This window comes from Struthio camelus, chromosome 1 (genome assembly GCF_040807025.1).
Source record: "Struthio camelus isolate bStrCam1 chromosome 1, bStrCam1.hap1, whole genome shotgun sequence".
Lineage (NCBI taxonomy): Eukaryota > Metazoa > Chordata > Aves > Struthioniformes > Struthionidae > Struthio > Struthio camelus.
This window is the reverse complement of record NC_090942.1, coordinates 62,796,887-62,810,173: the sequence shown is the minus strand read 5'-3', so window position 1 is coordinate 62,810,173 and position 13,287 is coordinate 62,796,887. Positions and strand designations below refer to the sequence as shown.

The following is a 13,287-nucleotide window of genomic DNA, read 5'->3' as shown; positions in this document are numbered from 1 at the left end:
GCCCACATGCACACATGCACAACACAGTGGCCCTTAAGCCTTAGTTGTTCAACTGGATCAATCCATGCAAACATCCTTGTCCCTGTGCCACCGCACTGAAGTCAGTGGGTCTGGCCTGGATCCCTGCAGCTGCAAGCTCACTCAATCCTCTACCTAAATCCTCTTGAAACAATGAGATTTAAGCACGATTAAAGTTAGAACATGTGCTTAAATACTTTGCAATACCGGCTTTATGAAGCAACAAATGGAGGCATTCCAGGGAGAAATATTACCCCCAAGGGACCACTCTGTGCTAACTACATTTCATAAAATTCATCAGTGATTCTTATGGCAAAGTTCACTCTGCACACAGAAACAGAAATCCTATCAGGAAGAGCTGGTTCTTCTCTTTCTTTGCAGATACTACGGTTGGAGTTTTCCATTTACGGTCCCCGCAAGGGCAGTACAAAATGACTTATGAGAAGGCAAAAGAGGCCTGCGCCAATGAATCAGCCACCATAGCTACATATAATCAGCTGCTGTATGCTCAGAAGGTGATGTAGCAGGAGGAAATCCCCTGGAGTGGTTGTAGCCGCAGTGTAAATGGCGAGGGAGGAGAGATGGAGAAGCTGTGTGTAAATAGCTTGATTTTCCCTCCCTCTCTTATCCCCTTGCCCAGGGTATGTTTGGCTGGGAGCCCAGTTTTCAGACTGTTTATTGGCTGCACAAGAATCGAATGACCAGTGATGTGTCGCTCAGTCTGGAAGCTCATTGCTTTTAAGATATGCAGTGAGAACGAGGGGCCCAAGTCAAATCCTCAGGTAGGACAGAGAGCTCTGAGAGAAGCTCAGATTGCTTCCAGAAAATTAATACAGAAACACAGCAATGCAGCCCTGGGTAGCGGAATAGGATTTCCTTTTTCACCACCTGAAAAACAGAGTAAATCGGAGAGGACCCTCTACCTGTAGTAACATAGCTTGAACTATTCCTGCTGTGCAGAATGCCTGGAAAGATCATACTTGCCTTCATTTCTTCCTTCTAATTTTATTCCTGTGGCAAGCAAGCCAAGCTGTTAATTTGTTAGCCTTACGCAGTGGCCCAAGAACTGGAAATACCTGTGAGAAAAAACTGCTGCCTTGGTTTCCTGCCTGCTCATACTGCCCTGAAACCAGTTACCAAATTCTTGTTTTCAGTGATACCAGGGTAAGATGGTAAAGTCAGACCTAAAGAGTGTTTTCATAGGGGTTTTAATTGTAAGTACTTCTGAAAGAAATGTACACTTCAGAATTAGGCTTACATTTTCATTTTTCCTTTACATAAGGTTCCCAAAATGCTGTTAACTTAGCACAGTCATTTCCATATTTATTTTTCTGAGCGTGTTATAGATAACACATGGTTGATGTCAGTAAGATCAGCATCACACCTTGGGTTTGTAAGACTTGTTTGTAAAAGCATAGGTCAGACTGACTGTCTCTTTCTGGCTCATTCCCATCTGCGGAGGGAAGAAAGAAGCCCACAGTTTAGAGAGACACTTTAAGGAAAATGAGAGGCTGGGCCATGGCCTGCATGTAAACCGCCTTCTGCGGCATATAGGCCTGAACCATTTACGGTCCCCTCTGCTCCTTGAGAAGATTCATATCCCAGCTGGAGCTGCGTGCCTCAGGCACCCTATAGTGTAAATATATCCCTCAAAGCAGCAAAGTCAGCAGTGGGGGTTGGCTCCGGCATTCCTGGGTATTTCATTTCTATGTTTACCTGATTTATCAGCAATTCCCGTGTTGACAAAAGAAAGGATTTCACATCCTCATTTGACTTTCACAAACATACGTTACGCTTAGCTCTGATCCTGCCCTGGCGTTGAGCTCGGGGAAGCTTTTCCCAGGAAAGGCTCCCTTGGCCTGCATGGGGAGCCACTGACTTTTGGAGGGGCCTCACCCCTTTGTGCAGCCCCTCAGCAGAGGGCAGGCTGTAGGATGGACAGCCAGAGGGCCAGCACAAACCTACCGATCTCTCAAACCCTCAGAAATAGGACTAGTGATGTTGCGTGCTGCATAAGCACGGTGGGGTGAGCTGCTGTCTCCATCTACAGCTCAGCTACCAAGCTGTTTCCTCTGTATTTTTTACATTATCATTGTGCTGGTTTCAGGCAAGATACCACCTTTGTGCAGCTGGTTGGTTAGACAGTGAAAGAGTTGGTTATCCTACTGCCTTCTCCTCCCCAAACTGCGGAGCTGGATATGTTGGAATAGTCGACTATGGGAAAAGAGTCAACCTGAGTGAAACCTGGGATGTTTTCTGCTACAGAGAGAAAGGTAACAGAGCCCTTCAGTAGGTCACTCTGGTCAAAAGACAGCAGCAACTTGGTTTTCAATATCTTTGGTCAGCCTCAGAGACTGCCGGCTAGTATTGTAAAAGATTCTGTCTCTTTTTAATTAGAAAAAAAAAAAAATTGTTGACTGGCAAGTCATTTTTTGGGGAGTCTAAAACCTTTCCGTAGGAAAGAACGTTTGCCCACTTGGTTATCTGTGCTTGTACCTTCCAGAGGTGAACTGCACCTGCAAGACAGGCTACGTGGGGGATGGCTTCTCCTGTAGCGGGAATTTGCTGCAAGTACTGATGTCTTTCCCAACGCTGACAAACTTCTTGTCGGTACGGCCTATAAATTACACACGTTGTTTGAAAGGATGAACAGAGGGAAGCGGGTGCTGTAATGTTGTAACCTGGTGATAAGCCCATCTCTGCCTTGCTAGCACAGCGCATGTCAAGTTGTTACTGGTCTTCTCAAATTGTAAGAGAAAGGAAATGCAAATAAAAAAAAAATACAACAGTGAAGCAAGGTGAAATGGTCTAACTCCGGACCATCCAAATCAGAACTTAATCACTGTTTTTTAATTACTTGTTCCAAAGAGGTTTCAGGTTTGTAAAACTCATTTGGAAACGAAATGTTACTGCAACTTTAGATTTAAAAGGATTCTGTACTCAACTGTTATTGGGATGCTGCTGGCTTTTTAGATGTCACAGTGGCTTTTTGTAATTTGATCAAACTGCTACTGGGGAAAGGCAAAGTGTTAAAATGATCCCTTTCTTGCCAATACTCAGAAGGACATATACCTGCGCTCACATAAGTCGCCTCACAGACAACAAGGGCCCAGCTCCTATAATTCAAGTTAAGATAGGATTGTCAAATCAGCAGCTAAAACTATGTTTTGAGTGCAAACTCCCCCTTTAATGTCACTCCAAAGTTGCTTCACAGCTAATAACAGAAAGTTTCTCTGCCATTATTTATACGGTATCCTTTCAGCTGTCATCATAGCTCACAATTGCCGTCTGTTAAAGCTGAATTTTGTTTCTGCCTAGGAAATCATGGCTTACTCTAACAGCTCTAGGAGAGGGAGAGAGTTCCTGCAGTACCTCACAGACCTGTCAGTTCGTGCCACTCTCTTTGCCCCAAATGATAGTGGGTTAATGGAAAATGAGGTGAGGATTTTTTCTTCTCCCCTCTTTTTTTTTCCCCCCCCTTATGTTAGTAACACTTTTTAAAAAGTCATTCAGGGTTTCTATACTCCTGGTGAAATCTCAGTTTAAAAAAAAAAAATCTTACCTAGTATGACATGACTTCTGTATATCACCATATGGTTTAAATTGTGCTTCTGAAAGGGGCAAGTTTGTTTTATCCTTTTCTCTTCTGCAGTTAGGAGTACAAAGCTATCAAGTGTTTGAGTCACTACAGTGAATTTTCCATGCAGAGGTTTTAGTTACCAGATAAAGGTGTCTGTCCGAGATGAAGTCTGCTCTGAGTTATTGTTTCCAGAAAGCTCTGCATGACCTTGGTATTTCTTACAAATACATTAAAGGAGCCTGTTCCTGGCTTCCTTTGTATGCTTATCCTTTTTTTCCTCCCTTGAATCAAACGTTGCCTCAAACAGCGAAGGTGCAACTCCAGCTATTGAGGCAAATGAGGCCAGCATTTCTCCTTGGGAACCAGCTATCCCAGAGCAGTGAACCAGTCAAATGAAGTTTGGGCGTTTATTAAAAGTGACCTGCGAGTGATTTCTCTTCGCATAGGTTTATGCCCTGGCTTGCATCTTCAGGCTGTTTTGATTATCTCTGAGACTAATCACTTCATATGTCATTAGACAGAAGAGTAAAATCATGTATCTAGCTTGAAAAAAGGTATTTCCCGCTGCATGCAGCGCTCAAAAGCCAACAGAGACAGAGGAGCCCAGTGTCAGCATATAGATTTCCCAAGTGTCTATCTGCAGCATCAATAGCAAAAAAGGTCACAGGCATTTAGTCTAGCAGCAAATCTGGTAGATCAACGAAATTGGTTAATGTTCCTTGTATTTCCCTCTCATTTTTAGACACTTTCTGGGCGAGATATTGAGTATCATTTATCTAATGCAAGCTTAATGTTTTATGAAGACTTGACCAACGGAACCACTCTTCTAACACGATTAGGGGAAAAACTCTTAATTACAGACAGCAGAGGCCAGGAATACCAAGCCCTCACAAACAAACAGGTACTTCTTTTTAATAAATCTTGCACTGAGATACTGAGTTCAGAGGTTAGTAGTCCTGTGGCAGATAACGAGAGCTGGGCTTTCTGATGCCAGCTGGCAAACAGCTAATTACTAATCTCTGACCTGTGGAACGTGAAGGAAACTGTTCAGGTGGCATGCAGAATTCACAGCATGGTGGGAGACAGGCTCGACTCCTGGACTGGCACGACCATGGAAGATGGCAGTGGGAGAGGAGAAGAGAGAAGAGCAGCAGCTTATCATTAAACAAAGTGGTTGGCATTTTTGTGACTTTTTTGACAATTTTCTAGAAGAGGGAGGAAAGACACCAGAGTTGCCTTGTTCAGATCAAAAGCAGACAAAACACAGGTTTGCATTCGTTATTGCTATTTTAATTTTTTTTCAAAAAAAGCAAAAATTCACATCCCTTTTTGCAAAGGGGATGTACTCTTTAATATTTTTTTTTTTTAGGGGAAAACATCCTTTTAAAACACTACAGTTTTCATTTTTCATTAAAAAACGCTCACTGCCCAAGCATGTCAAATGCTATGGCAGCAGTCCCTTGAGACTGAGGTCAGGACTCTGCTGTGGGTGATGCGATATAGTTGAACATGAAAAGAAGAAGAAACCCTGCTTCTACAGGCTTGCAATTAAAATATGCTCTAGAGCATGGCACTTGAACCAAGGAAAATTGAAATATTTTTAAATCCACCCTATACTACAACCTAGTAATCACATTAATGAAGTACATACTCAAGAGAGATCAGCTGTGCCACCACAAGGCTGACCTGTATATCACTCATTAGCAAGCTAGAAGCTCTTTTCGATCACTTTGATCTCTTAAGGAGTACCTCTTCCAACTCAAATAAAAAAATCCCTGGTGTTCCCTTACTTCCTTTCCTCAAAAGCTGCCGGGGGAGGATTTTTAGCTCCTCTAATCAACTAAATCCATGCTGATGACACCACTTTTATACCTCTCTTTAAAATTCACTACAAGGAGCATTCCTCGAGCACTGCGGGAAGAGCGGCGCTAGCGCGTGTTCACTGAACGCGGCCATCCTCCCCACGCTCCGTCTGCAAGAACCACTTGCTCCTGACAAAGGCATCCGGCCCATTGGCACTAGTCTTGCCCCTGCCCTCCAAAGCCGGTTGGAACGTCATAGGTTTTTTTTTTCCCCTCCGTGGGCAAACTGCACAGTCTCCCTCCCTGGCGCAGGCTCCCTGCTTTCCCCAGCTGCAGTAACGCTAACCAGGGTGGCAGGTTAGAAAGACAAGGCCATAGTTGCCTTCCAAGCACACTCCAGCCTGCTCAGCACTTACCTGTTCCACAGCATCAGGTAACAGCCCCACGTGCGTTCCCTGGGCCATGAAAAGGGCAGCAGAAGTAACAGAGATGAGGACACAGCGTGACCCCCAACATCCCTTCTGCAGTGCCGCTGAGCCTGTCCCTCTGTAAGCACAGAAAGTCACTTTGTGCTCTCCCAGCAAACCAGGCGTTTGAACGAACGAGACCGTTCACGATATTTGGCCTTTAACAGATAATTGTTTCATATTCAAAATGGCATTTCAGAGAGCGCTGAAGAGAGCCACAAAGCCTTTAAGCTTCAGACCTCAGCCACGTTCAGCATATATTGGGCCCCAGGCACAGGGGAGGGAGCTGGCAGCAGCTCCCTGTTCTGCTCGCCCAGGGGAAAGCATTTTGCAAGGATGCAATGTAAAGCAAAGTTTGCAATAGCAAAGACTGCACCTGAACCCTTCCTCCCAAATGGCAGAGTTGGGCTAGAGAGGCTGAGGACTGGCCCAAGGCAGCCAAGGGTTCCCAACATCAATAACGTTTAGAGAAATTGTGGGATAGCAGTATGATTGATCCTGTCGCTCTGCCTTCTCACATCCTGACGAGTCACCGAATGGAACTAGTTTAGCCTGCCAACTCACTGACTGTAAGCCACCAAATGAACCGTGGGTCGCAGTTTCCCATCAGTATGTCCCAGCTCTTGAGGATAAGCAATGTGTGTGCAAGTGGCGTCCTCGGCACAGAGGGCGCCACCTCAGTGGGCGTTCACTGGAGGAAGGACAGCTACACAACCTCACTTGAGGGGACAGCATGAAGACAAGCTGCAGTCTGTCTGGCATTTATCTTCCACGTGCAGGAGTAATGGCACTCATGAGCAGAGCCCAGCAATTGCACAAGCATTGCAAAAGTGTCTTGCCAAAATGAAAGGGGTGGGGGGAAGGACAAAAATACTTGAAGGCAATATATAGGTAATGAGGATAGCTCCTTCTCACACAGGATAGCCTTGACAAACCTGGGACCATCCTAGGGTGATGTCCATTGAGACAGCTGAATAATCCCCTAGGAGATTTTTCCTCTACGAATCAGTAACAGTCATGGGGAAACGAGCTTAAATTGTATTTCATTGTCAAAGGCAGGAGGGTCAAAGCTCAGTTCTCACTGTTCTTTCTCCTGGTAGAACAAGATCAGATACGTGGATGGAAGTGCTATTGTTGAGTGGGATATAATTGCTTCCAACGGGATAATCCATGTCATTTCAGAGCCTTTAAAGGCCCCCCCAGCACCTGTAAGTATATATTGATCGGGGCAGGGGAGGGGGGGTTATATCATCTCAAAGCCACTGCTAACTTTTGCAAAATTCCCAGTTTTGCTCCCCTATCTATAGTTTCAGGTTAAACAGGCTCCTTTTAAAAAAGAAATTTAGAAGTTGAGAACAAGGTACTGGTGAAGGTTGTTCAAAATGTTTCTGTCTGAACAAGTTGTTCCCATCATTTTTTTTTCCCTAATGGAATCCCTTATAAAACCTTAGGAAGGTAGCCTAAAGCTCCATTTCAGTTCTTCCAAAACGCTCATTCAAGGTCCTAAGGAAAATTGTTCACTCTTGGCTTTTCATTCATTCCTATCCCAAACAAGAAGGTGTTTTGAAAACAGGGTTTTTGTTTTTTTTTTTTTTTTTGCATGCATGAATTCCAGCAGTGATTCTACTAGTTATGTAATTATCTCACCCCCTAGACCTAAGACCAACAAAACCAAACCAAATCACATGTAGCAAATCAGCGCAAGTTAAGAAAAGGATGCCCTCCTTTCAATGCGAGCAAGTAGAGTTAGCAGTTGCATTGCTTTAACCTAGAGTTAAAACAGTACAGGCCCCAGCAGTGTGGATACAAGCACACTCTTCTATTTATTTCACACTAGCAAAGTTTACTGCTTTGCTTGAAAGGGAGGAAAACCATTTCCTCCAGCCACAGAGCAACTGGGATGCTTCACAAAAATGATTCCTGTCTCCCTTGCAAAAAGGACATAGAGCGAGCACCTGCAGCTCTGTGTCTTCCTACAAAACATTTTCCTTAATGAAGCACTCAGATCTGCAGTGTTAGCGCTACACCCAGCTCAGTTCCAAACAGGCAGCTCAACTCAGCCCTGCGCTAGCTCAGTGTCGCCCTTGCAAATACGCCCACCGTTTAATGTGAAGAATTTTCCTTTGGGAATCCTTCAGCTGCCATCCGAGGAATTAATTCTGATCCTTCTCTCCATGTGCTAGAGGAGTCTTGCTCCCATTTATGGCCTGTCTGTCCCAGCTCTGATTTTTGGATGCAACTAACTTGCCACCTCCTTGGTCTACAAGATTAATTCTGTTGATAACACATTTCTCACTTTCATTTTGTTCTAGTTCCTAGAAACTCAGTAGTATCCCCCATATAAACTTGGTTTGCAAAAATCCCTTACATCCCTCAAGCCTGAGAAGTAGGGAATGGCACACTTGGATAACAGTGTAAATTACAGCCTGAAAAAAGGATTCAAAGTTATAGGCAATTTCTGCCAGTCTACAGCAGCATAATACTACATCTTTTTTTAATACCTTTCAAACGCTAGAGGGCAACTAAACCTTTTCCAGTATTTAGTTGTCAAGCTGCATCATGTAAATTACTTTCTTTTCTTAACAAAAAAAGCACAAGTGCAGAAGGCATATTATCAGTTAGGGCAATAATGAGATTATTTTTGCCAGGGTAAATTTAATAATTTGTTTTGTAAGCAGCAGGCCCCAGAGCTAAGACTTCACGTGGAAAAGCAAAAATAATTGCATACAAAGCTCTTCCCCATCACAGACCCTTCTTCACTTCCAGAATTATCAGCAAAAAGCAGTCCTTTGGGTAGATTGCATCCTGAGTGCCCAAGTGGACTGGTATCCCTCAAAGACAAAATTATCCTCATCTCAAAATGGTCGGTCACCTTGATGATATCAAGGGATATCACTATCACAGAGCTGCAGGAGCTGAACTAAAGCCAGAGTTTGGGGGCGTTTTTCCCCTTTAGATTAAATCTAAATTAAGTGCAAATTTATTTCAGTTCTTTGTATTTAAACCAAACCATGTAATATATATTCTATAGTATAGTTTATTCTAGATATTGCAAATCACCACTTGAACTGGCACTTATCTTCACCTGCTTGACTACAGAATGATTTCGAGGTAAAGGCACGGTATGTCTCGGAACATAACCATCTACAGAAGGCCAGTCCTAAACCACTCACGCAGAGCCCACCCCTGCCCACCCTCCACCTAGGCTGGCAGTCAGTCTAACAAACAGGGCAACAGGACGCAGGGCTCCGAGAGAATGGCACATCTTCCAAGAACAGGCAGTAACACAAAAATCTCCCCAGCATGCAAAGTGGTAGGTAATAAGCTTGAACCTGTAAGGACACTTTAGGGTTTGTAACACAGATTTTTAAAGCTGCATAAGGGAATTTGGTACCTGCTTTTCCTCTGCAGGCCAATGAGATTTCAGCTTCATCTTAGCCTCTAGGGCTTCTTTGAGAATCTGACCAGAAAAGATCACTTAGGCATGTTCTGTGAATAAGGTGTAAGGTGAAGCTATACTAGAATAAGTGTCCAATATATGGTTAAACAAAATAGTTTGTAATTATTATCCAAAGGCTCTATTCAGCCCTCTCTAGGGATGATGTACCAGGAAACCTAAACACAAAAGCAGTTCAGGACTAAGGCAATATCCTGAAGAGACACTGCATGGGCTCAGATGCTGGAAGGTGACCAGCGCTCCGCACCTTGTAACTCACCCATTCTCTGTGCTTCCAGGCTTATCTTCATGCTGGTTCTGGGACAGGAATATTCTTTGGCATCTTTCTGGTTATTGGAATTGGGGCTTTTATTGGATATTTTTACCTCAGATTCAAGAAAGACACGGGCTTTCAGCATTTCAAGGTAGGAGGCAGACAAGAATGCAAAGCAGAGGGTCAACACTTCCCAAACCCAGTGCACTTCACAGACTCACAGGCTGCAGTTTCTAAAGGCTCCATATATTTTATTAAGTCAGCAACTATTCCCGATTGCTTCACACTTGAAACATTCAGACTAAAACATGGAGAAAATGGGATGACCCCTCAGGGAAAGGCTCACACATTCATCTTGGGCACTAGCTTATATTTGCCTACTGCAAGCCAGGACTTCCCCCTCCAGGGTGCCCTAACTGCTCTCACAGACACACTTCCAACACCAAGGGCTGGCCAAAAAGCTTATAAGAAAAGAGCACAAATGCAGAAGTCTTTGTCACACCAAGATGACCAGCTTTAGGAAAGCAGGTAATTTCAACCACTTAAAGTGAACCTGTGTTCTTCTCCTCCACCATTGCACTGCTAAGAGGTTTGCTCCTTTGGAGAAAGGGGCATTTGATAAAAAGCAGGCCAGATTCGAAGTCTAGCAAACTGAAGTGTCTGTCAGGACTCAAATGTCCTGTTTTTGTACTGATATATGCTTGTTTTCTCTCTCCGTGCTTAGATCAAATATTAGTAGAGTCAGCTGACCTTATTAGCCTTACATAGCATCTTCACAAGGGGAAACAAGCCAGCAACAACAAAGTGAGTCAGCCAAGAGACAAGGAGGGACAACAAAAATAATCGATCTAAAAGAAAGTCTACCTATAAGCAACCAGAAATCCCTCCCTATCCTAGCCCCTGCATAACTCGCACATTGTCTGCTAGAAATGAAAGAGGAGCTGTGAGCCAGTGGAAACACTTGTATTTTTTATATAGCAGCAGCGAGAGCGCTCAGAAACAACTAATTGCCTTTATGGTAGGCACAACGCCAGTGCAACACGCAACACTTCCTCTCCCATTCTTAGCTGTGTTTAAAAACAAGGGAGAAAAAAGGTACCAATGTTAAATGATTTGATCGAGATAATACAACACAGAACACAGTTCAAACCTGGAGACAGTCTGATTTAGATGACAAAGGCAGTTCATTCACAACACTGTGTGCAGTAGCCAGCAGCAACGCTTAAGTGCCCAACTTAATGCACTGTAGCAGGAGGATGGATTTTAAGCAGGTTTGTGTAATTTTATGTAGTCAAAAGATGACACTGACGTAACATCACTGGACAAGTCACAGCCTTCAAATATCACCAACCCCTCATATGAAAGCTCTTCTGCACTGACTCCACCAGAACCTACTTATGATCCTTTCTCAGTAAGTGTTCATTTTGATTTGAAATTGAAAGACAAGTGTAAAGTCACGGTAAGAGGGAATGACTTTATAAGAGACAAGCATCTAGCTGAAAGTTGGGAAGACGTTTATCCTGGCTATCCTATCTCACCACTGCTAGGAATGGAGCAGCCCTACCTGTAGCAAAAAATGAGACTAGAGTCTACAGCTCTATCTTAAGTAGTAAATAATGAGGCTGTAGCCTACCTTCAGATCTTTCTTAATCCTTCAGACAGGTCTGAAAAAATTAGCACTTCAAATGCTGCTGGGTGCCAGTGACTTGTCTATGCAAACACTTTTAAAAGCCTTTAAAATTTGTTTTTACTTCTGCAAACACAGAACTGAGTGTCATGACAGCATTCTGTAAAGAGTTTGAACTGCAATGGGAAGGGGGTGGGTAAAGGAGGGAAAGAGTCCATGTAAAATGAGAATATCTGGATAGCTTTGATGGTCCCATTCAGGAAGAATCTCATGCAGATGTAGAGTCTAAAAAACATAATAAGCCTTCTGAATACACTGAAAAGCCTTTTTCGGTGCACAAACGGCACATGCAAACTCTGCTATCTGTACGGACAAACTTGCCAAAAAGTGAATTGTGTTTCTGGAACAATATCTTGAAGTCTGATTTTTTCTTCTTCTATTTTATAGGATTCAGATGACCAGCAGCTTGTGATGAGTGGTCCTCATGATCAGGATTAAAAGTATGAATTTTTATGAAAAGTATGAAACACATTTCTATTTACACTTACTGGGAACAAATAGCACTTACATGTTTCAGGGAATAAAGTCTCTTGTTACAAATTAAAAAACAAAACAGAAGAGCAGGACTTGGTTTAAGATGCAGCCTACAGAGTTCACAATGTTACCGACTTCAGAAGTGTTGGCTGTATCTAAGAAACATCCACTACAAGTACCACACGCAAAATTAAGTCCCAACTAACCTACCCAGAAGCAAGCAGAAACTTATTTCCCTGCTAAAAGCATAAGACTTTCACTAGAATGCTATTTTACAGCTCTTCTGTACAATATTTAAAATGGCCCCAAACACTCTGGGGTGCTAACCTCAAAAATATCCTAAATTTACTAGCACTCTGGCTCTGTGCTTTCATTTTGGCTTGGTTACAACTACAACTGGATAGCATGAAACAGAACATGCGTTATACAAATAGCACTAGTGACCTGTATTTTTTAGTTGTTGGGGGGGGGGGGGGGGTTTGTTAATACACTTTTTTGTAAGAATTCCAGCAACAGGAAATGCAAACATACTATTTGTTTTATTTGCCTGCCCTGGCTTTTCTGTCCTTCCTCCAACTTTACTGTGTTTTGTTTACATCTCAAATAACTGTACAATGGGAAACAGTAACAGCATTAGCAAGAAAAATAGATCATATGAAGGTATGAAAAAAAAAAATCAATTCTCACTTGAGAGATTTGTTGGAAAAGTAGACAATGAAGAAGTATGTACCTCACCACTTCATGCTCCACGTTCAGTTTCTTAGTCTGGGAGGAGCAAAAGCCATCTATTTGTTCAAGTACTGTATTTCTACCAAGCACGTTAACACTGCGCCTTTCAACCAGCGCGCACCAATAGCTGCTGCCATTGTCGCCATACTATTAAAGTGAATCAAACTTGAGTTTGATTCTCTTTCATTTCCTCCCCTCAAAGCCTTAACATCACAGCAAATTGTGAGAACACTATAGAGAGCACAAAACAGCAAGAAGAGAGATTTTGTTGCTGACAGAAGTAACGTCTGCATATCACATACTTCCAGTGTTTAGTATTGGGGGGGGGGAGGGGAAGTGAGGGGGTATCGCTGTAGGAGAGTGTTAGTTCCCTCTAACTATATCCCCAGGATGCCCCATATCAGAACAAGGTACATAGGCAAACCTGCAAATCACACAAAGCCAGAGCTGTTGATGCAGCTATCCAGCACACGCAAGGCAATTTAAGGAGAAAATAGGACCGAGTGAGAGAGACTGATGACATTTCCCTAACTCCTCCCCTTTCCCCTCCACAAAATGCCTTTTTATTTTTACTTGAAGATACTGAAATTCAGACAACGAACACGTGCTTCCATGCACACATGTATTTAGGGGCGTTTTCCCCACAGAACTTTGCAATTAATACAACTCTTGTTCTTCCCTTCTCCCAAATCACCCACAAAAATTAAGACTCATAAGGACTAGGTGATGAAGTCCAAGCATTTATTTTTGTAATAATCATTAAATATTTTTATCACAAAAATGTTTCAACAGTTCATTAAACTCTTCTTTTACTGACAAA

At 43.0% G+C, this 13,287-nt stretch overlaps 1 protein-coding gene across 5 annotated transcripts in view; it reads left to right on the top strand.

The window, feature by feature from the left end:
* STAB2 (stabilin 2) overlaps positions 1–13,287 on the top strand; it is a 96,547-nt gene extending 83,260 nt beyond the window's left edge. For 2 of the 5 annotated variants that reach the window (XM_068944338.1, XM_068944346.1), the window contains 8 exons: positions 400–533; positions 2,126–2,291; positions 2,522–2,628; positions 3,337–3,456; positions 4,341–4,499; positions 6,968–7,075; positions 9,603–9,728; positions 10,869–11,248. In XM_068944338.1, coding sequence (XP_068800439.1) covers positions 400–533; positions 2,126–2,291; positions 2,522–2,628; positions 3,337–3,456; positions 4,341–4,499; positions 6,968–7,075; positions 9,603–9,728; positions 10,869–11,147 — 1,199 coding nt within the window. In that variant the 3' untranslated portion in view covers positions 11,148–11,248. Of the gene's footprint in view, positions 1–399; positions 534–2,125; positions 2,292–2,521; positions 2,629–3,336; positions 3,457–4,340; positions 4,500–6,967; positions 7,076–9,602; positions 9,729–10,868; positions 11,249–11,651 lie in introns of those variants that run through there. The other 3 variants (XM_068944353.1, XR_011141240.1, XM_068944362.1) reach the window with 3 other exon arrangements.